Raw genomic sequence first — 24,959 nt, forward strand, 5'->3', positions numbered from 1 at the left:
TTTCCTGATTTGCTAAAACAGTTCATACAATAACAGTAAGTTGTGGTTTTGCCTCCCCTAAAGAAAGAACAATTTCAGATTAGAGAAATAGAGAGCCAAAGAAATTAATGAATTAAAACTATTTGGTATGAAAAGGAAATTTAAAAAAGGTGTGGAGGAGGAATCATGCTGCCAATTCTCATTCATTCCCACTTTTCTTTGTCCAGCCCCTTCATGCTGGGACCTTTTCTGCATGTTGAGTAGAAGGAGAAAGTAGGGGAAGAGGCAGCTCTGGCAGGACTGCGATCTCCCTGGAAGGTCCCATCTTCCCCTGGAAGTTATCCCCAAGTTAAAGCTTTCATAAAACTGTTATGCATAGCATCCAAACTTGACCTACGTGCCTGTCACAAAAAGAATGTAACCATAAGCAGATTAGATGTTCTACAAGCAGACAAGTAGTAAATAGAACTATTAATTAAAAAATCAACTACAAAAGGTCTTCTATGGATTTTTCTTTATACACAGTGATTAGTTCTCCAGTTCTTTTCTGACATTTGTGAGTTATGGTTTTTTCCTACATTGTGGTCATTTTATGATACCATCATTTGCCAATTTTGACTGAGTTACCCCAGAATAGAACTGGGAAGGAAAATGGGAAGGCAGACCAAAATATTAAAAACTCTTACTTTAGTCAGACTTGAGTGCATAACCAAATCTTACCTTGCAGTTTTCCTCTATCCGCTCCACTTTTGTTGACTTTGGAATAGTGACAATTCCATTCTGAAAAGAATAATGCTTCTCATCATTAAAATCTGCAGTTTTTAAGAAAATTATCTGTCTTCGAAACATTACGATAAATTCCTCACATCTTCTGAGGTTTTAATTTCATTTTCTTGGGGACATTGACATTTCTCTATGCCATTTGAAACTGCAGTTATATACACTGTGTTGACTTCCAACACACATTACGTGGTTTATATCAACTGTGACAGAAATATCATGGTGACAGAAATGGAATGATGAGAGATACTGCTTGTAACATTTACTTTGGAAACATCTCTTATTGGTGGCTCTTATTCTCTACAACCAGATTATTTAAAATAATTAATATTTGAAATACTGGCATGATTTGTGAACTACATTCTGAATTTCCAGTACAGCCATCAGTTCACACAATATCAACATACTGAAAGCAGAAAATACCTTCTGTAAAAATTCTGGTTTGATGCACAAACCCCAAACTATTTGCATTTTTTTCCTGAGAAAGAAGGCACATTTTTATTACCACCCTCCATTACCTGAATGCTCCAGCGTATGCAAATCTGTGCTGGAGTTCTGCCATACTTCTTTGCCAGCTGAATGATAGTAGGATGTGTGAGTGCTTCACCTTTGGCTAAAGGACAGTAGCCTTCAAAAACAATATCTCTTCTCCGACAATAATCAACCAGCTCCTGAGGTCTTTGGAAAGGGTGGTATTCAACCTTAGATAAACAGAAATAAACTTTTAGTAAAAACCCTGAGACTATGTTTCATAGCAAACATCAATGAAAATGAATATAATTTTTCTCTTGTTTTAAAAATAGAATGGGTGAATAATAAATAATAATAAATAATAATAAAAATAAAATGGGTGAAATCATTGCTTCTGGGAAGTAGGTGTAAGGTATTAGTTTTAGAAGACACATGAAGGGTATTAATCAACAAGTATTTTACCAGTAATTGGCACAACAGTTACCTTATTTTATGTTTCCCTCAGAAACAAGGTGCAGTTGTCTGCCTGACCTGCAGCTGGACTTTCAATACTGCTCTGTTTTTAAGAAATATATACAGATGCACAGTGGAAGTCAGCATCAGGTCTTTTTTATTGGTGCTTTGAGACTACTTTCTCTTCCCCAAATCTATGTCCTTTCCTGTTTCTTCACTAATGATTCTTTCTAATGATCTTTGAGTTGCACAGGCAAGGGAAGGGGGCTGAGCAGGGGCTGGGTTTGCAGAGACCAACCAGAACAGTTTGCTTAGGGTGAGGACCTGACCTTGGAAGCAAAGCCTGTTGGCATGGATTGCACATGGCAAGTCCTGTATTCTGTGTGTGGTGTCACCATCAGCTTATGCAGGGAAGCAATCATGCTGTGGAATGAAGTGTGAAGGAGACCCTTTGTAGGAAGGAAGATCACAAATTGCCAAGAACCAGTTAAAAGAGGAAAAGTAACAAGCTACAAAGACACAGTTGTTGGGAGCAAAACGAAGAAGTTGTTATTGGACAGTAATGATCTCAGAGGAGAGACGTATTCTGGCATGTAGCTAAAGCCAAAAGAGAAACTCTGTAATATTCTTTAATAAGTTATTTAAATAAGTATTTCACAGTTTATGCATTGTAAGAAGCATACATTCCTCTGCATTTTGATGAAAGTGGGTAGTGTTTTCTTTTACAAAACACGTAATCATGTGATGGATTTTTGTGACCGCTCATCACCATTGTTCCAGGGATCGAACTCTTGCGCATTTTGAAGAAAAATACTCTTCTGAGCAATTACCTCAACACGTGGAATCTGGAAAATTTCTTCTGCCACAAAGAGGACAAATGAACATTTCCTGTTTCTCATCTTTAGTACATGTTGTCTTTGCAGACAACAATAGTCAGGAACAATAGACTGGCAGTCATTCAACATGAGCTAAGAAAAAACTGTGCCCCTGGAAGGCTGGGCTGAGTCAGCCTAAAGCTGCTATGATCTAAATTACTAGGTGGACTCGGGAACAAGGTTCAAGCAGCAGACATCCATGTCTTCAACCTTTGATGTTTCTTGACCTTTGAGTACCCTTTGTATTTCACATTTAAATGTGTGAGAGCAGTGCTTAGGTCATACAGTTATTCATTTGTTTGCACCTGAGCTGAATACGAAATATTCTCATTGTATCTATGCAAAATTACGAGGGGAGAAAAGAAAGAGCATGCAGGGTGTATTACTGGATTATTACAAGAGTAATAAGCAATTTTAGCAGCTGTTCTTTACACTAAGTATAGCAAATAATGTAGCTCAGAAAATATTAAATAAAGAATTACATATTTAGGATCAAATTCTGAAACATCTGCAGTGCCTCTATGGCATCATGTGACTTATTCAGCATTTACTACTAATTAAACTGCAAGCAGAATTTACCTGCTGGTTTAGTAAGATTCCAGGCAGCACAGTTCCAGGTTACACCAGAAATGCTTAAATCAAGAGCAGTATGCTGAGATATCACCTGCCTGCTTCACAAGCAGAATACATAGCAACAACTACTTCCCACCTGAAAAGATCATATTTTGTGCCTTTCTCTGAATCAAGAGACTCCCAAATTTTGTGATTCAGATTTTGTCACATGGAGTAGTGTGTTGGTAGAAGCAAGTATTTTTCTTCTTAGATAGATATATTACTAAAATAATCAAATGCATAAAATAAAATTTATTTTTTAAAAATAAAAACGTTCTGGAAGGTTCTAGCAGTATCTCAATGCAAGGGACTAGGATCCTGAGCTACAAGAGGCATAAGGTGAGTGGTCAACTTTGCTTCCCCTCAAAATAACAATTCCTACTTCCTGCCTTGCCCCACCCTTGCTATTTTCATCACCAGACTTCTCTCAGGCAAGGGCTGTCTGTCACATGATGGCAGAGGAAGATCTTGATCTTTTCTGGCTCCCTACCCTGATTGACTGGCATGTAAAAACTGGCATCTGTTTAACAGAACAGTTTGCAGTTCACATTACAGAACTTCACAGCTGCTACTTGCTCAGCCACAGGGGACCTCCAACCAAAGGGCTGGTTTTTTACAACAGTCATAGCAAATGGGGAAAAGTTGAGCCCACTAACAATCCTGACACATGGCCCTAGAAAGTCATACCTCAGATGATGGTGCACAGAGGTCTTACTCTTTCCACCCTGCTGTGGTCCTTTTCACATGATAAAGTTTCTGCACATCTGGAATTCAGTAATTTTCTCAGTGGGAATGCTGTCTTACAATTATTTCTTTTTATGAAACTGAAATACAAGCCTGTAAATATTTCCTATATAGAGGAACAGTTCAGGTGAGTTTATGTACAAAGGGGTTGTTTTCTAATGTCTTATATACATTTCTACCTTGTACAAATTTACACAATAGAAATCAGTGTTAATGGCAATATCAACAACATAACTAAGTCTCTCTGAGGTCATTACACAGTAATTTGCACTTCTCCAAAACTGGAAAAGTATTGATGAGCATTCCTACATGGAATTCATGGAGGAACAGTTTATATTTGGGTTCAGTACATTGCTTTAGTAAATGAAACATATATTTATTAAATACTTATAAAATGTATTTTTTTCCTGTAATGAGTGACAGGCCTATGAGCCTTCAGAGAGACTTCAAAGATTTCTTTGAGCATAAATCCAAACTTCCTACTGCCAAGTCAATTATAAACTCTGGCATACAAACCTCGAACTTCCAGGTTGTAAGTTTCACTCTATGTGATGCTAGAATAAAGTACCATCATTTACAGTGTTTACCAGTACTTTTAATAGTATATTGAAATTTTAAAAGGTTATTATTATTTATTAAAAAATAACTTAGCAAGACAATATTCTTGAAAAGACAGGCCTTTCCTACTTCTTTAAAAGATATGACAATACTGGGGTTTTTTTCCAGGAACTGAGAAGAAAGGCAGTACTTAAAACTTGGTTTGTAAAATAGAAGTATTGCTTACTTCTCCTGCCTTCCTCATTTTTCCTCTTCACAGAAGAACATCCCCAATTTTCAATTTTAACTGTTGTTAAAAGGACTGTTGTAGTTGTAAGAACACCCTGAATTCTAAAAGGGAAGTGGTTTTCCTCCACTCGTTTCTTCAATATTTAGACTTTGTATACAATGACTATTTGCAAATGTTTTGCATTTAGAAGTCCATTGAAATAGTACACTATTTTATGCATAAATATAGCAAAAAAACTGTATTATAAATTGTGGACAGTGAAATAAGAACTCAACACAGCATTTCCAGTCCCAATTTGAATTTAGAAATTCATTACTTATTTGATGGTACTTAAGTAATCTCACCGTCAGATTCAGTAACTCTCTAACACTAAGCAAAAAACAGAATAAATACTCTTTTGAGGATAATCTGAAGTATAGTTTATAAGATTCCTTTAACTCTAGAAAAGTATAAATTAATGCTATAACAAAAGTGTTCAAGGTGGGGCACTTTGCAGTGGTATGGGTAATTCATTGTTGGATTTTGTTTTCAATTCAGAACAATGCTGTGTAGCACCTCAAAGAAATGACTAGCAGGGCCCCTCTCCAACCCCTCAGGATCACCACCACCTCAACTTTTTGTCTCCTCTTTTTCAGCCTCAGAAAAAGAGTTTTGTCAAATAGCACCAAGAAACAGCTTGTCTCCATGAAACAGTACCACTGAAACAGTAAGACTGGTAACATTTGGACACTGTGGGTAAGAAGAAATTTCAAAAAATAAAACCACTTTTTTTCCTTGCAGTGACTTAGTAGAACACTGAAAAGCTACTATCATTTAACAGGCAGTAACAACTCATGCCAAACTCTAGTAAGCCTTTGTAGGTGTGTATGTCTTGAACCTTGGTAAAGTCACCAACTATTAAACAGTCATCAACCTGCCCACCTTAACGTATATTTCAATGGTTTATTTTGAAGAACTGAATTTAAATATTTTATATGGTTTTATGCCAATTTAACATTACTTAATTGTCCTTTAGTAACCTTTAGTGGACAGCTAAAATTGTTTGGTTCTGACAGTCACACTCTGAGCAACATTTTTATGTCTGTTAATGACATTAAACCATAAACAGCTGCCAGAAATCCTGACCACCTGTACAAAGGGGAAAAGCCCGTGCCTGCACTCCATCCATTCCAGTTCCCACATCCCATGTCAGCATAAGCACACTTTCTCTGGCAGGAGGTGGAAGGAACGGGAGCATGAACTTCCAGCACAGCTGGAGGCAGAAACCTGCAACAAGGGAACATTTGTCGAGTGTCCTGGCAGCCTGCCGGTACGTAGGTGGCTATCCTAGATCTGCCTAGGGCAGCAAAAAAAATTTTGCCAGGGCTGTCACAGCACCTGCCTAAATGAGGAGCTCACTGAATTTACATGAAATAGGAAATGAGGGGGGAGCAAGAGAAAGGGCACCCTTGCATGGATCTGTAATTAACTGAGGCTTTCAGTGTTGTTGACAGGAAGTACAAAAGTATCTGAACACAGGCTTTCTAAAAACTTGTTCACTCTGAAGATGCTCAGTGGTCTGTGATTCTTGAATTTTATTTCTAAACCGTTTTATCATCAATAAACTGTCACAGGGACCTTCTGGTTGTCTTAAATCCAGACACAAACAAGTAGCCTGGGAGAAACTGGGTGGGGGAAATAGGAGGAGGGACTTCCCTACCCTTCGGGTCATCTTCCTGAATGGTTTTCAATACGTGAATAGAAATGGAAGAAGAAATTGTATGACTAAGGCAACAGTTTGGGTGTAGCCTTTCATGCATAGGAGTGGGGAGGATGTTGCTAGCCAAAAAAACCAGAGTAAAAACCCAAACCCAGATACTTTAAATACATTTATCCACTCACCTGATTAACATGTGGAGTAATCACACAGTCCTCCTTTAGTTGCTCAAGATGGCTGATAAGAAAATTGCTTACGCCAATAGATTTACACAAACCTAAAGAAAACCAGAACAAGAAAAAGTTTTGGGACAATCCTAACTACTTGGGTGGATGATTTGAAAAATAATCACTTTCAAGAGACAAAATGATTTTTCACATCATTTCCGTAGAGTAAAATACTGCAAAGAAACACAGAAAAACAGCACCAAAATCTAGTTTGACAGTGTTATCTGAAAGCATGGCTCTGTCACAGTCACATTAGGAAATCATTTTATAATCTAAACACACTGGAAACTCCCCAGTGTATAAAAACTCCAGGCTAAATTCTGGGAAAGGCTAATGTAGTATAAGCAAAGAACAATTGGACTCCACCAGAATGAAAAGAAGGAAATGGTGTTCCAAGCCACTTGCCAAAACTAAAGGAAAGTGGAACATTTGCTGAGGACTAATAAGGTGTGAGCAATACAACCCAAGGACACACAGCCCAAATGAACCATGTCACACTGCCTATATTTCTGTTAGATCATTACAAGATGTTACATAACACTCAGTGTAAAACCTTCAATTAAATGAGCAGTATATCTAGCAAGAATCATGAAGCTTAAAAATGTAGCTAGATTTCTCAGCTCCTGTTGACAAGCAAATGAAGTTAAATGGGACCTAGGTGATATGAAGGCTATTTTTTAAATAAACCTCAAGTGTGCATGCATGTGTATAAATTAAGAGCTGACAGTCCTGAAATCAGATGTCTTCCTTCAAACCTCAGATGTGATAAAGGCCAACTCCCAGTCTTGGCCTGCCACCACCCCTCAGCCCTGACTCGTCTGGGGTGCTTTGGTCCTTCTGCTGTGCTAAACACAGCTAGCAGGGAAGGCAGCTGGGGCTAGGCTGCAGGGGTCTCCTTAGGCTGTGCATTCTGTGGACCACGACTCAGATTAATTTCTTCAGTACGTGAACTTTGTCTGGATTGACTTGAGCTGCATTTCAGTTTGTTACTCTACAGATGAAAAGTCTGTCTCTGTGTGTGAACACAGAAGTCTGATCACTGTTCTTAATCCAGTATTTATTTGAGCTGACCAATTCTATAAAATGCATAGACATGTTCGTATCTATATACACGGAAAGAAATTACATTTTTCTAGTCCTCTATGAAATTCTGTAAGTGACGTTAGTTTACTTCTAATTCTTATAAACAGATTGTTAAAGTCCTAAAAAAAATAAAGTCAGCTTTCACATACTTCAGCAGCATAAGCTAAAGCATAAGCTGCACTGCAGCAAAACCTGCACACACACAGAGACACTTTTTAATGTGGCTTCTTTCGTGGAATACCAAAAGAATGAAAATATATTAACATCAAAAATGCCAGACATCTTTCCCTTACAGAAATTATCAATGTTCAAGATGTATAACATAATTAGGTTAAAACCTGCACTATAGTGATTTACATAATTTGTATGTGATCTGCCAGAAGGAGCAAAAGCTGAGCTTTTGACAAACAACCCTGGAGTGTCAACACTAATAAATCATTATGCCACAGCAGTCAGAAAAACACAGTTTTAGCACAGTGGTGAACCAGAATATTATACACTATTGTTGAAAGCTAAGGAGTTACAAAAACCATGCCATTATTGCCCTTGAAGAATAAAGCTTTCATTTCAGGTTGAAATAAAACAAAATTCAGTCGCAGACAAGAAACAGTACACTTCCACAAAAAGCTTCCATTTTTTCCCCCTACAGTATGCTCTAAGATGTTTTGCTTCTAACATATTTCTCATAGGAGACTTTGAAGTCTGTTCCATCATGTTAGATTTCCCATCAAGAAATTTCAGGTCATCTATGTTTTGCATTAAAAGTCATCTGAGCCATTCCTACTAAAATCAGTATGACAGCATTCGTGTGTTTAGACTGATGTCCCACAGAGAAAGCTTAATTCAAAGCTGCCAAGAAAGTAAACATTTTCCCAGGAAACAGAGAAATAATTAGAATTTCAATGCTTTTGCAGAACCAGTATTTTCTTAAGGGAAATTTTTTTTAAAGAACTTTTCTTTAAGGGAATACAATTGAAACATTTCACTTTCATTAAATAGGCATACTTAGTTTGGGTAAAGTTAGAACCCTTCATTTCAACTCCATTGCTTTGGTGTTAGTTACAGGTTAATACATGACAGTTAAAGTATTTTGACTTTTGCATTAAATTACAATGTAAAATACAAAAAGTATTAAAACAATTGCACAGTCTAACTGCATTAAAAAAATCTTATTCCAATGCATGGTGGAAACATGAATTCAAAACACTGGAATTTCCTGAAAAATAGAACCTGAATTTGAACAATCAATCAGTGGATTCTACTCTAGAGAATTGCTTCCATTTGCCTGATGGAAGATTAACACAGTTGCTCTGCATTGTCCAAATCTCAGAAAGACTGCCTTTAAGAAGAAGCTTATACAGAATTATTTCCACATTTACATCTTCTGGATTAATTCCTAAGAATGAAGGTTTACAAAAACATGGATATGAAACAGAAGGTCTGGTTACCTCCTGGGCCTTATCTGACAGATTGACATTTGTGACTATGTCTATCAAACAAGATCCATGAAATCATATCAACAGTAGAAACAAAAAACCTGCATATTGAGTACCTTGTGTAAAATGGTCCTGACTAATTGCCTTGAAATAACCTGGGAGATGCAGGAGGCACATTTCCTTGTATTTCCTCTCTAATGGAGTACCAACAGAGGGGTAAGTTCCCCAGAGCTCCTGCCATGGGTCTTAAAAACACCAGAATGCTCTTGAAAATGGGGGCAGGCTTTTTTTTTTTCCGGGGGGGGGGGGTAGGAGGGTTTTGTTTTGTTTCAATTTAATACCTGTTTAGAATGCTTAAAAATCTCATTTCAGACCATTCAGGCACCATACATGTCGTTAGAGCTGTTGTGACTGCAGGTGGTTTTAAAGTCTATACTTCTTTTTAACTTAACCATTTTAACAAGTCCTGAAGTTCAGGTTTCCTGAGATAAGAGCTTGCAATATATTAGCTATAATCTCTCTAGAAAGTACCCTTAAAATATACATTTTTACTGTCTTATTTACAAACTCACAGAGTTTTGACTCAGGGAGAGAAAGCATCCTCCTCATCTGCTTCAGGAAATGATTGGTCTGGCCCCTATGAAGCAGATTTTGAGAAAGTGCCAGGTGCAACAAACAGTTTGCAGTTCCCCATCAGCTCCCAAAGGCTCCTGTTCTATCTTCTGAGGCTTTGTTCTATTCCTTACGACTCTGACTTCACAGGCTCAAAGAAAAACTTAGGAACACTGCTTCTTTTATGCATGCAAAAAACTGACTGACCACAATACTGGAACAGAAAATTTCATCCAGCTTTGAAAGCCTATCATGAAACTCTGCAAGACACATCAGAAAACATATGGGCAAAAGAACAGCTGATTATAATGGGGAAAAAATGAGATCTTTTCTATTCTACACAAAAAAATCTTGGCCCCCACCACACTGGTAATTTCACCACACTGTGTTTCTCCCAGCTACTGTGAAGCACTATATCATGCTAATGGACTGGTTTGCAATATAGTTGAGTATTAAGCTTCAAGCATTTTTTATTGCAACTTAGAGAACGATTGGGTATTTTTATCTTTACTCTGTATAATACCAAATTATACAAAATTTGATGGGCACTGTTAGTCTTGCAACAGAAAAGCATAAATATACTGTCTTGGCACCACAACACTGTTTTAGTACAATAGCGAGCCTTATCTTTCTCTAGCACTACTACAGACTTTTATCAAACTTCTAAATACTCTCTGGAATATTAAATGGACAAAGTTCAGATCAAAAAGATTTTTTAAATTACAAAACTGGATACTGGGTTTGTGGGGCCCATTTTCCTCCCCCTCCCTGCTGCTCTACATGAGTCAGAGCAAGGGAGAATTCCCACGTCCAGTGAACAGTGCCCATTCTGTTACATCTTCTATTCAGGCCACAGAATAAAAACACAAATGGATCTACTTTTCACAAGAGGTCAACTGCAGTCACTGTATCTTTATTAACGAAGGTTGCACAGGTTGGAAAGGTCCATATTCTCTCTGATACACACGCTGCGTGTAAATCACGTTACTCATAGAAACCGTACAAGATTTGATTTCAGCATATCTTGCTAAATCAAAGCTGTAGGCTGAGAGTGCCCCACATGCAGACTGAAAGCCAAAGCCTTGATAAATAAAGCAGACTACTCTTAGACAGAATCAATGGGGAATTAACTTCTAGATCTGTGAAATAACACGTGTTCCCATACCACAGGCTAAAATACACAGACGCCAGAAGGCTAAGTGCCCCCTCTGAGAGACACAGGAAGACTGTGGCAAAACTGAAAATACACAAATCGTACTTCCTCCTCCAAAGGATTTCTTTTTAGTCTATTCACTGCCACAATATAGGTGCTTGTCTGCAATTCTGTGACCATTACTCCTGCTACACATCACCTGTGAACCATGATAAACCATGAGGACAACAGAGAGCAGGCATGAATAGAAGTCAAATTGTTAACTTTTTAACTGAAAACTCTTTACAAGCAGCCAGTTTCCACAACTGTTATATGGCAACCTAAACAGCATTGTGCAGCATAGTACTGGCTTAATGCACATTGTCTCTGACCCTGGCTGCTCATTCTGACTATTTCAGTGCAATGCTATCTTAGTTATGTTGACATATTTTTATTCTTACAGTTGACATTACAAATGAGACCAGATTAAAAAAACCCAATCCACTACAAGGTACAAAATCAATTGCACTATACCTTAATTCAATAATGCCACCACACACTGTGATGTGAAAATGTGATCAAAATTATCAGCAACTCAGCTATGTGCCTAGAGGCTAATAGAATATGTACCCCCAAAAGTAGCACTTTGGAGGTATTACAGAGAGCACATAAGTAAGATTCTAAATAGTTTGTTCCCCCTGTAACTATGATGACACAGTTTCATAAACTGGGGTACTTTTTGGGCTTCCATATCAGAGAAGATAATGATTCCTTCCTAATGGTATGAATAAGAGCAACCTAGCTGATGTTAATAAATGAATACTGATTTAAAATAGTTAAGAATCTAAGGCTTTACTTCAACATATGCAAAACAGATAAATTATGCCTTTTCCACAAATCATGTACATCATTTATTGAGACAAAAAGTTATTTTAGACAAGGACTTTCCTTTGAAAGATATTTCAACATTGCCTTCTTCACAAGAATTCTTGTGTTCACACTGGGACCTCTTGGTACATCTGTATTGGTACACAGCTGTGTATATTTGCTTTAAATCTTTTTGCTTAGCTTGATTATTTACAGTTTTGACAAAAAGGATTCACTTGCTAGCAGAAAAGGCACAAACCATTCACTGTAATAAGTGATGAAACAAAGTCCTCTGAGGACTTACTTTTACACTTAGAATTACCCATGAAGTCCTTGACATTAAGAAAGAAAAATTAGCAAAACCAATGAGCATAGATGTTAATGCAAGTTTAGACTCATTCTCACTTCTACATCTAGACCAAAAGGACTTTTTCTATGGCAATTTCTTATTTTTAAATAAGATACTAAAATATTATATTTCTTTATGATCTTTAACATAAATAAGTGTTGCATTCTTTTTTACATATGTCTTTATTGCTCTCTTATCTGATGAAGAGGGTGTGGTGCAACCAAAATCTTCACCAACCTCCAACCACTTCCAACCCATGAAAACACATCTCTAAACTGTGTTTCTCATAATAACAAACCCACAAGATATCCTCATCTATGCAGACAGAATATTATCAACAATGTGGAAAAAAAAACGTTTCTAGGCAAATAAGTTACTTGCTTTTGCTTATTAAAACTTTAGTGCAACTTATGAACACAGCATTCACATATGACTTCTACCACCATAAACACACTCAAGACAAACATTTTGTGGAGCTGTAACACAACAGTTTGAATTGTCAGGTGTTCATCATTTGACAATATACATATAGACTTAAAATATGTCACCTAGCAGAGGATGTGCTAGAAATTTGTGCCACCTGCACAAGAACTGTATTTGGTTCACTGAACCCTTTTCCTGCCCACTTTTAAGAACAGATAGAAAATGGAGGAAGAAAATACGATGACTGAACTGGTCTATGCCCAACAATGAAGATGGTAAGAATATTATTAAGGTTGATTAGATATCTTCTTTCACTTGGAATTAAAAAAAACAACTTTTTTTTCCCAAGAACAAAGTTACATGGCTTTAATTACTGGGCTAAACAATTTCTGTAACTTTCTGAGGCTCTCTTCAAATCGCACACATAATCATAACAAAAACATGTGTTAAGACACATCAAGGAATTTCTGATGCAAGTAAGAATATTTCACGTCAGCATGAGCTGCACTGCTAAACATTAAAAAGATAAGCAAACAATTTTAGTAAAATGGCAGTGAGTTCAAGTGGGATGTGAACCCACAACAACCACCACAGTACTACTCTTGCTAACTTCAGGCAAAAGCCCTGGCTAGAAGCCCTCATTCTTCCCAGCATTTTTAGATAGAGGGACAAGTTAATCATGTGCATGTGTATATATGAAAGCTTGCTGAGATGATGGGCTAGCCACAGTGCCAAAATCAAGGTCATTAAAGACAGTGCTTATGGAAAGGCTCACTCTGCTAGGAACAGCCCAATTACCAGTGAGCACATATAGTGACTATTCCCCATATCAGAGCAGTTTGCCATCCTGCCTTCCTCTGCCAGCCAACAAATGCCTATACAGGAATGTTGCAGCTGTCAAGGGAATATATGACTCAATGTATGTCTCTTGGAATGGATTCTGTAGGCAGCCTGGCCTCTCTTCTGAGGTACTGGGGAAGATAATTCCACAAAAGGACAATTTTGAGACCACAAAAATTCAAACCATAGCCTCGATATTACAAGAATTCTAGTTGATTTCAGCTGTTACAACAGAAATAACCAGTTACTATGCACAAATGTCTCACTGACCAAGTTTTAGAATTTTTTTTCTCTCTTTTCCCTCAGCACTGTTTATCCCATAACTCTTTAAAGGAAAACACAAATGCAGGCTATTGAACAAAGATGTATGTCTGCAATTCTCTACCTCTCAGCACTGCAGTACAGATAGAATCTTCTTTATTCTGGCTGTGACCTGAGTCATCTGGCTCCTGTGAAACAGCTCCAATCAAACAGGAGCAGATTAACAAGTCAGAGAAGATAACAATAATTTTAAAAAGCATTTAACAGCATTTAAAGAAACTAATTATTAAAACTGTGTTGTCCTCAGGTAGTAGAAATCAGTTTAGCAACAAGATATTTTCTGCTATGAATAGAAAGCTATCGGTTTGGTCTATCACAAGGCACACAGGATTTTTTAATGGCAGTTTTTAGTGCAGGTAAACACTATCCTAAATTCCATTCCAAATCCTTTACCTTATACTTTCAGGTAACTACTAAAATTTTCTAAAATCAGTAAAGAAAATAATAATTCTCCTTTCCCATTCACTTGTTCCTAATCCTCAACATAAAGAAGTTGCAATGGCTGATCAGTAGAAGCTCCTCAGGACGTTGTTCATTAAAAAAATCTTCTGATCACTGGAGCTGAATACCAAGACCAGGTGCAGAATTCTGATCCCTGAGCTACTGTAAGAGTTGGCACAATTCCCTCTGGAAGCAAGGTCAGACCTAAATGCATGCAAATCCCAGGGTCTGAAGACATATGGAAGGCAGCAGACTGTAGGACAAAACAGAAATGTCTGCACTGAATTCTTTCTTAACCAGCACATGAATGTCTCATGAATAAAGCAGTTGTAATTCATCAGTATGACAAATAAGCATTCTAATACTTTCTGTATGATTTGGGGAAATGTTCATAATATTTGTCAGTTTGGTTCATGGTATGGAATGATACAACTGCTATAGGTTTGGATACCACCATAAATACCTATCTACCTTTGCTGACCAGAACTGTATCACACTTTTCCCTGAAAAGATATTAATGGAAACCAGCAAATTTAATGACTTGGCTCTGTCTATACAATAGGAATACTACCAAAAAAAAAAAAGTATAATCTTGCCTTTGTAGCAAAGAGAAGATAGAGGGCATAAATATACAAATTTCAAGTTAAAGAGGGAAAGATGCTGGTAGAACATTTAATAGACTCTAAGGAACCTACTGAAGGGTTTAGCCTGGACAAAAGATGAGTATGTTTAGCCAAAGACTGTCTAGCTCAAGGGCAAAACAGAAAGACACAGGACCATGTTCCAGATGCAATTCAGATGTATTAAAACACCTGAAGAAGGTAAAACTTCCAGGGTGTGTTATTTTAACACATATAATTAATGTAGCATGTCATACTGTTACAGTAAAAGACAACAATGGCTTTAGAATGCCTAGGAGTGTTTTTGGGCATATCTGTCATGATATCCCTTAGGATTCTGGAAAATTGTTTTTAACCTGAAGTGCAATCTTGAGATAGCTGCTCAGTTGCCTTAGGCAATTGAACAGTGTACTCAAGCACAAGGGAGAGTGCTAAAACATGAAGCTTTCTTTCAAGTGTTCCTGAGATTCCAGCCTTGGGGCAGTAACCAGATTCCATTTAGTTTCCAAAGCATGTTGGATCCAAGTAGTGCAGCCCAAAACTTCAGTATGGTGAGCAATCAATTGGAGAGGGTAACCAGATCCCCAACAAACACTATTTAGATTCTCATTTTAAATAGTTTAAATGTTTCCAGTTCACATCATATCAGGACAAAAGAGTCTTTCACAAAACGCTAACCTCAAATTCCTTTTGATGAAATACAAGAGTAGTGGTAAGCCAGAGCAGGGATTTTTCAGTTTAGAAAATTTTTCAGATTTTATCATTTTTCAGATAGCAAAGGATCTCTCTTGTCACTTGAAACTACTATTTTCTATTTATGATCATATTTTGATGTTACAGCTCAACTCCAAACCTTCATTAGGAGTATATATAAGAAGCATTACTAAGCAGCTATGGCTTAAGAAACAGTAAACTTAAGGATGCCCACACATCTCAATGAACACACATCTACCAATTCCACACCAAGTTCATTGGCACCTGCTGCATTCAAATGGCAATAAACCTGAACAATACACCCTCTACAGCCAGAGGTACTTGGGAATTTGTGAAAATCAGACTCTAGAGTATGATTTTTAACTATTTATGCAAGTTTTCTGCTTCCTAAAATATTTATTTTAATAATTCTGACAAATATTCAGATTTTTTAAAACTTATTCCACAAACTTTCTATTTCATGGGGAAAGGGTCTTATAAATTAGTGCAGATTGACCTGGAATGGGCAGAGACCCAGCACCTCTGTCTCTCCTCAGTTAGCTGGGTGGGAAGACACTTGAGGCCAGAGTCCTGCAAGTCCTTTGTTACTGCAGCCCTGTGTCCCAGCAGCTCCGTGTGGGCTCTCAGATGAACCTGAATGAATCTTTGTAGACATGACTTAAAAAAATTCTCTCAGAGCTATGAATATAGATGGAGTTGGCATTTTGCTTGTGTCAACTTTTGACCAATGTGACCAATCTAAAAGTTAATATAATCTTTAAAAAAAAAACTTTATAAATTTTTACAATCTTGAGTACTAACAGTTTATTTACTTTCCTTCTAGTGTAATTGATAATAATAATAGATTATGAATAATTTACATTATTTTAAAATAATGTTTCTTGCCCCAGGTAGGTGCAATTTTGCAGAATCAATATTAACCTGGCTTTAAACTGAGGAATGAGATTTACAAATATGTGCATTCAAAATATCTGAGAATACAGAGAAGTGATTAAAGAAATTCTTGGTAACTTCAGCCAGATCAAAGACTTTGTCAATACTTACATCTTTTAACCACCTCACACAACTCTTGCAGATAGTTCCACAACACAAACCAATTTGTGTTTCTACAGAGGACAGTGGTTATTATCTCTGCACTTCCAGATACTCTTCAGGATGGACACAGCTAGCTACTAGACACACTACCAAGATGAATAATTTCAGTATTACCTTTGTGAATTGACTGCAGAAGCAAATTATTTGTTTAAAACGTCAATCCTTGAATGTGAAGCATTTAGTTTCTAACTTTTTTTTACAGAATAAACATTTCAAAAAAAAAAAAGTTAACAGAATTCCAAACAGGAACCAATGACTACCTGAACTAATGTCAAGTTCAGAGTAGACAAAGAACTCACTTGTTCATAGGACTTAAAATTTCTTCCTCTAATAAATGAAGATTTTATTTTTTTCCTCAAGTAAGGATTTTGACCAAATCCTATGTTCAATTCAAACCAAGGCAAACATGTTGCTCACATAACACATAGTAAGTCACAAAGATATGCAGCAAGTGTTTAATCTTCAGTGGAAAATCTAGTGGTTAACCATGCAAACAAATTATTTAAGATTTTGCTCAGGAATCATTGCATTTCCAACTCCAGAGTGGTTAACATCTGCGTGTCATTTCAGGAACACATAGTTATGGTCAGGACATCCAGAGTCTGTATCCACTAAGGCAAAAGTGTGGAAGTTAAGGCTCTAAGGCACTTGACTCAACCAGACTATTAAATTTTCCTTCCCCTGTAACTGATCTGAGGTAATTTTGACAACCCGAGTTGGAAAACTTACCCTCAGCTAAATGAGTCATGAGTCTACAGAATGCTTAAATTCAGAAAATGACTGACAGTAGCAACACGCAAATTGAACAAAAATGTTGAAGAAATGCAACCACAGGAAAAATAAATACAGAATGGGATGTCTGTAAAGAGGTATCATACATAGGGACAAAAATCAAAGGCAACTTTTCTCTGTTTGTGAGAACAGCAGTAGTATTTCCAGTGACTTATTAAAAGACCACTCAATAGCTCATAGTTTTTTCCATTAGGAAGATGTAGAGAAAGAAGAAGTTGCATAAGATAGGAAAGATCACAAAGATGCATGCAGAAGCAGAATAAATAGGATAGGATAGGAGTAATAACAGAATGTGAAAAATACAACCTGTTTGCAGCAAATTAGGATGGCATATCTAGGCACAAAGGGCATGCAGTAACTTAAATACGCATCAGAAAAAAAACTTCACAGTGGAAAGATGAAATACCTTGTGAAATAACCCATCTTTGGATGCAAGAGTCATTCCTACTTTGAAATACTAGGTCAGTGAAGCATTTCTTTAAAAACTGAATGTTGTAATGTCTTACATGGCAGAAAACACTTTTAGCAACTTCTCTTATGCTCAGTATAAAAAGAAAGAACAAAAGATGTAACAAAGATAATTTACTTCTGTTTTTGCAGAGCCAGAGCAAAAATAAATGAAGGATTGAAGTTTAAGAGGTGCATGGCTCTGATAAAGCTGGTAGTGAAACACAGCCTGTAATTGCCTTTGTACAACTCTCCTGCTACAATCACTATTTCAGTAACTCTGGGTTAGTGGATAGGCTATTTTATCCAAGAAGTCTTCTCCTCACTTGTGGAACTTCTCTGAAGCTACGAACAGGGTGGCCCACATGGCCCAAGAATGGCATGACAGGATCTTCTCTCACACCGTTTCTAATAATTCTGCATACTTCAGGAGCAAAATCATCCTACTCAATCTACAGTCTACTCCTCCTATTGCTATGAGCATAAACTGAAGTTTGCTGTGCACTGAAAATCAAAGTGAGTTATCCAAACTTGAGAGAGTAGCTCTGTTCTTTGACAATTCTTCCCAAAAGTTAGCACCAAAGAATCTGCAGTTGAGTATTCGTTCCTCATTTAGCCATTTTATTTTGTTAACTTTTAAAACACAAATGCAGTTATAAAACACCACAATGTATGATAAATTGGAAAATGGCATCATACAATTATTAAAAAATATCTAAAGGAGATAAAATTTGGCATGATTTATACTTAAAAAAGAGGAGGTTACTACAAAGATGTTCTATAGTGTTCAGTGGTGTTCTATAGTGGCATAGAGATTTCAAGAAATCAGTAGGTTTCTTCAAGAAGCATGCACACCATTATTAATCTCATGGACAGAATTTGACAATGTATTATTTACAAGCAGCACCAAATTGCTAATGCTGCAATTTTCAAAGAGATTTTCATAACTTACACACCCAAATTCCACTGAAATATGAGCATCCAGTTCAAATTAGAGTTTTTTAAACATCTCTCACTATGAGTTTCCCAATCCCAAAGCACACTATAATTCCTTCTTCTAAGGTAGGTTTTGTTATTTATCACCTTTCTCATAGAGCTCTTCCATCGCTCTCCAGGTTTCAGCTCGGACCTCTCGATTGCTTTTACCTGGAACTTGTGCATCAGGCCAGTGTATCAAATAAAGATCTAAAACAGAAACAGAACCAGACTGCTTATTAAAGTGTCCAAAAAATAAATATATCAAAGCACATGAGACAGCATTTGACCTCCACAATGGCCCCTAACACATTATCATCATAATAGTTCCAATTACTATTCAGTGATCATTACTGTATATATCCAGCTGTAATAAATGAATTCTATAACATCACATTAACAACTGAGGGTAGCAGAACATGCACATGTTCCACATGTTTAGGTCACTGTAATCAGAATTTCATGGTTACATATGTACTTAATAAACTTTCCACTCATAACAAGCCCCATTTAAATCAAAAGGATTTTGGTCACTGGAATGATGAGTGGACTACTACTTACTAAGTGCTGCAAGTCTTCCACTTCACGGAAGATAAATACATTTGACAGTTCTGCAGATATTTTATACAACCTCAGCAGTGGGTCTGTCTTTTTCCTTTCTAAAGAATACTTCCACTTATGAATTTCTGTAGGAAACCACAGCACAGTCTATATGCAGATTTTTTGTCTTAAGTTTTGTGGCAGCCTTTGTGATTTTTTTAAAGAAATTTTTAAAGCAATATTTTAAGGTGAGAAAATTATGCTTTATTACATTTTTTGGCACGATTAGCATGATTTCAAACACAATTAAGATTTACCACTGGTGAAATTCCCATAGAATCATAGAACCATTTCCTAATATCCAACCTAAACCTTCCCTAACACAACTCCATGCCATTGCTCAGGTCACTGGTCACCAGAGAGAAGGTACCAGTGCTGCCCCTCCACTGCCCCTCGTGAGGAGGCTCTTTGTGTGCTGTCTTCCTGCAAGAAAAGACTTCCATCAATTGAAAAAGGAAGCACTTCCAACATAAACTGAGAAATGTACATGTACTGGACTCGAGAGTTCCAAATCAGATTTAAATTTTAAAAATGACAGGATCTCTAACTCCTTTGTAAGTTTGTAGACACTGCTCGACATTCTGAAGGAGAAATTTAGAGATACTTGGAAGACAATTACATTTCTATTCAAATTCTAACTGCAGATTAAACAGGTAACTGCAGGTATCCCAGTCAAACAGGTTTTGGCCTTTGCTGCATATATTAGTCTGATGAAAAACAGGAAAAGAAAGTAAATAGATGACTGAGATGTGTGCCATTTTCTTTGTGCTTTATAATATTCCTTTTCTGGCAGTTCAGATAGAGTTAAGAAAAAAACCCAACTTGTTTGCAAGAAGAGGTTTTTGCTCTTTGACTACACCACACCATTCATTTACAGCACTTCTTTGTGAAATACAGACCCTCTGCATTGCGAATAATGAAAAAATGGAGAAAAAAAAAGGAAAAAAATTCCTTTTATTCACAATTTAATGACTGCACTAATGATTATTGTATCAGGGGGTTGGTATATTAGGTTTCTCCCTCTAAAAATACAAATTCAACCTTGATTTATGATGAAAATGTAACATGAAATTCACTATAATACACCAGCTCCAATTTTGGTACATCAATGCAGCACATTAAAAGTGCTTTACTTACCTTAAGAATCTAATTAGAACAGTACAGAATTCTGTATAGTAAAATACACTAGAGAGATAGCAAGGCAAACATTTTGTATGTGTCACAAAAATCACAAGCTACATTTGCACTTTCTGATATCAATAACCATTTAAATACAACTTTAAACTTTTAGGCTTTTAAATACAATAGCTCTGACAAGCAAATAATCACTTATATATAATCATCTGCAGCATCTGGTTTTGTATCACATATAAGGAGAATGTTGCTCGCTCTTTGGCCTTTTATCCATAAAGTCCACATCCAATTCCACATGCATTCTTATTCATCACCAATCTATGAATAATTACTTCTTCACTAATTTCTCTGAGAAACGAAGTTGTATTTATTAAAAATATATACCAATGTATGGCATTGGAATAAATACCAATTCTGTGATATTTAACTGAAAACTAGTATTGGGATATTGATTAAAACATTCGGTGAGGTTATGTTCAAAACTCAGGACTACTGAAATACTGTTGCAAATAAAATTTCCACTAATTTATATTAGACATCAACCTAAGGATTAGCATTAGGAATTGCTAACATCAAGTATTCATTTTGATCCAAAATTACATATGCTACTGGACCTACTTACTGCATGGAGACTGCCATGTTTGTATTTAAACTTTTTTGCTTGTATAAAGCAAGTGTCGTATAGAAGTAAGTGAAAGTATCTACCTCACAGAAAAACGGAAGAATTTTATTTTTTTAGTTGCTGCTTGCTATGTTCTCCAAACCAGACTAATAAGAACTGCTTAACTATGCAGAAAAATGTCATTTAGCAAAAATAATCAAACTTCAGCAGAATTTCACCACCAGTTACTTCTCCAAAAGCCTGACTATTCAGTGAGACACCACAGTTTGCAAATGCTCACAGAAATAGTTACATCATGGATTTCCACAGACACAGATGCATTGTACTCTGCTCAGGAAACTTAAACATTCTCCAAAGAAAGACTTTTAAGAGATTCGATAACTGAATGATCTCTGGCTTTGGACATCTAAAAAAATGCAACACATCTCCCGTCTCTGTATTAGTGTCTGAGGCCTCTGATGCAAACAAGACTAGCTGCTGGTCCTTTGATTTAGGAAGGTTTTGTTACTAGGTACACCATGTCCATATCATCCTATTATGTTTATTTCAATTTAGGCTTTCTCATTTAAATAAAAATTATTTCACTTTCAGAAATATTGGCATATAGGGCTAGAAAGCAATCTACTAAATCAGCAAGTACAGTCTTCCTGACTGCAAGAAGTATTCATGAAAGATGTGGAGCAAAGGTGCCTTATCTCATAAAGAGTAGAATAGTCCTCCTGCCAGTCATGTGTAAAGCACCTCAGCACAGCTAGGATCTTACTTCTACTGCATAGAAAACTTTCCCTCATACCTGCAGGCCAGTAAAAACAAGCACCTCACAAAACAAGGTCTATGATTTCATTTTTATTTGTACACACATTCACACCCTACACCCACACACATTTTCTTTTGCTTAAACTATTTTCCCTCCTAGGGTACTGTGTTTGTGAGAACAGAAACACTCTTAAATTCCATTTGGAGGCAAGAAATTAGCTTTAAATCATTGATTGAAATAGCTTAAAGCTCTAGTAATCAAGAAATATATAACTTTATCACTGGGGTTTTTTAAGAACAGACTACATTTTTGTTGAGAACAAGGTTGTGCCTTGTAGCATGGGAAAGATTAATCAGTATCTTTAGATGCCTTCCAACCACGTACTTTTTAAAAATAAACTTGAATCAAAAAATCCACCTTGAATCACAGTATCAGGATGCACTTTAGAAAGAAGAAAAAACCTCCAAACATTCACAATCTGGTTTTGTATTTACCAGCTCTTTAAAACATCCTCTGCAGACAGTCAGGCTGTAACGGTGCAGCAATAAGCGAAGGCCTAAAGGTCATTAAATATCAATGCACAGTGGTGCAGGAAAGCTAAAACTAACACTTGAGTTGCTTTCACACAGACATTTAAAATAGAATGGCTTATTGCTTCTTAGTGGTTGCAGCACCTACAATGAACACACTTCCTCTTAACTGGAAAGTACAGGGCCATTTTACACATTTAAAAGCCAACATGATGTTGTGGAAATAAAAGTTTGCAATTCTATTCAAATCCCTAATACAATATTTTTTAAAAAGTCAAAATTGACTAAAACAAACCTAGTTGTATGAAAAACAAGCCCTGCCTTATAGCAAGCCTAAAAGCAAAAGTATATTTTGTAATGTTTCCCAGATGTCTTAATGCAGTGATCATATTTCCTTGCTTTTCTCAGTAGCCACTGCACTTAATATTGATATGATGTATTTTTCTTTCTCGCTCAATCCTTTTTGTTTTGTGTTTCCTTCCATTGAACAAGGATCAATGTGAAACAACCTCCAAAGTGTTTTGAAGCAATACAGAATCTGGATTACGATAACGCACTCATTTCATGTGGCTCATCTATTACAGTGAAGATGCTGATAGCGCATTTCTCCAGCTCCAGTTGGGGATTTGTCATAGGCCAGATTTGCCTGAATGGGACAAACTCGGAACAGTCGAAAGGAAAATAAAATTGTTTATGAATTCGGTAACCCACATCAGCATTCAAGAAGTTACTTTAGAGGCTGGATCTAAATCCCAAGGAATGTATTCTGCTACTGCCAAACCTGTAATATCTGCTGCCATTTCATATTGGTTTACTGTGACTGCTAGTTGAAGATCACATTTAGAAAATGGAAGGAGCACAGTATCTGTTACAACCACTGCCCACAATAAATTTCCATCATGTCATGGATATATAATCTACCAGCTCAAATAAAAATCCTGCAACACTGCTCTCCTAGTACCATTTGTTTGAGAAGTGTTTATTGAAAAGGCTTCATAATAAGTATTTTACATGGAGCATTTTTCTCTTAAAAAGCTGTGACTGCTTTCAACAGCTCATCTGTTTCAACAGCTGGCATTCTATATATTGATAATGCACAGATTTATTAATTCCTGTTAGATTATTTCCCAGGTTTCTAATTCAGTCTTTATGGATGGACTCAGTAACCCATAAAGACCCTCAAGAAAATGAACATGAACAAAAAGCCTAGCTGCACATTTAGCTGCCAGGGCTCCTGCAGCTTTTTCTTTTTGTACTCTTCTAAATTACTAACTTTCCCTCCAACAGAAAGATCTAACATCACAGATGTATTATTTAGGATCTTTCAGTTTTCTTTATGAACTATGTATCTTTACAAAACATGTGAACCCCCACATACTTGGTTAATACCATAGAATGAAATCAGGAAATTCTGATTTATCCAGATCAGCATTGATTTAGGTCACTATGGCTGACTAAGTGGTCCAGGAACAGCGATATAAATTTTTCAGACATCTCCACATCAGTGGAAGAAAGGTGAAGAAGAAGGGAATATGAGTGACTGTATTAAAAAAAACCAAAACAAAAATATTTTTTAAAAAAGGAAAAATGTAGTATGGAGACAAATTGTGCAGGGAGCTGTAACATTCCTTAATTGGTCTTAATAGTATGTGCACAAGAAGTCTCAGCTCTAAACACATCTGACAAACAAGTTCTGTTTATGCCATTCCAAGGATTCACTCATATGGTGACAGCATTAGTACATTTCTTGCTCTCAGATATTCTTCTTCTTCTTTCAGGCATTTCTGCTTAGCAACAATACACAGACTCGGTATTTTTGTGAGCATCTACTCCAACCTACTACCTGAGAAAATAAGAACGACTTACAGTACTAGAAGGAATCAGTGCAAATGACTTCTTGGAAGTGAATCAAGTTTTCCTCTCATCAACATTCAGCACCAGTGCCAGAGCAAGCAGAAGAAAAAAGAAAGCAAACACAAAATATAACAAGCAGAAAACAGAGAGGAGGAATAATGTTATTTCTCAGTTTAAAGGAGAAAGTCAGGGCTTGAAATTTTGAGACCTGCATTTGCACGGGACAAACAGAAAGGAATTTTAATTCATTTTGCATTATTCTGTACCTGTGGAAGAAGTTAAGGGATACATTTCCAAAAAGAATGGAGCCAAAGGTGTGCATACAAGAATCTCTGTCTAACAAATACAAGTTTTTCCTTGTTCACCTTGTAAAGTAGTCAGCCAAAAAAAAAGCCAGTGAATACAGCACACAGCTGCCATTAATATTATACATTATTAATTCAGCAAAATTCACTTCCTCATTGAAGTTTGTTTATTGCTAAAATAAGCAAATATGTTTATTTTCAGGTACCTCCTCTCCTATGACCTGTTGCAGGAATTAATTGGCATCATTACTGCAACTCTGCCTGTGTAATAAGGTAGTAGCAATATTACATCTTTGACTACAAGGAGTTTATGATCAGGGTAAATTTACAAATGCAGTGTTAGTTAAGCTTTTAGTTTTCTAAAGTCTTGTAGATACTTCTAAAAT

General features: G+C 36.5%; 1 protein-coding gene across 2 annotated transcripts in view; it reads right to left on the reverse strand.

The window, feature by feature from the left end:
• LOC121665606 (uncharacterized oxidoreductase ZK1290.5-like) overlaps positions 1-24,959 on the reverse strand; it is a 45,767-nt gene that overhangs the window by 6,695 nt on the left and 14,113 nt on the right. For both annotated transcript variants that reach the window (XM_042030018.1, XM_042030019.1), the window contains exons 3-6: positions 18,880-18,981; positions 6,583-6,674; positions 1,278-1,460; positions 700-759 (exon numbers count right to left, since the gene is read on the reverse strand). In XM_042030018.1, coding sequence (XP_041885952.1) covers positions 700-759; positions 1,278-1,460; positions 6,583-6,674; positions 18,880-18,981 — 437 coding nt within the window. The remainder of the gene's footprint in view (positions 1-699; positions 760-1,277; positions 1,461-6,582; positions 6,675-18,879; positions 18,982-24,959) is intronic.

Source organism: Corvus kubaryi, unplaced genomic scaffold (genome assembly GCF_017639235.1).
Source record: "Corvus kubaryi isolate FWS band 111438036 unplaced genomic scaffold, C.kubaryi_AGA036_p1.0 37334, whole genome shotgun sequence".
Taxonomy (NCBI): domain Eukaryota; kingdom Metazoa; phylum Chordata; class Aves; order Passeriformes; family Corvidae; genus Corvus; species Corvus kubaryi.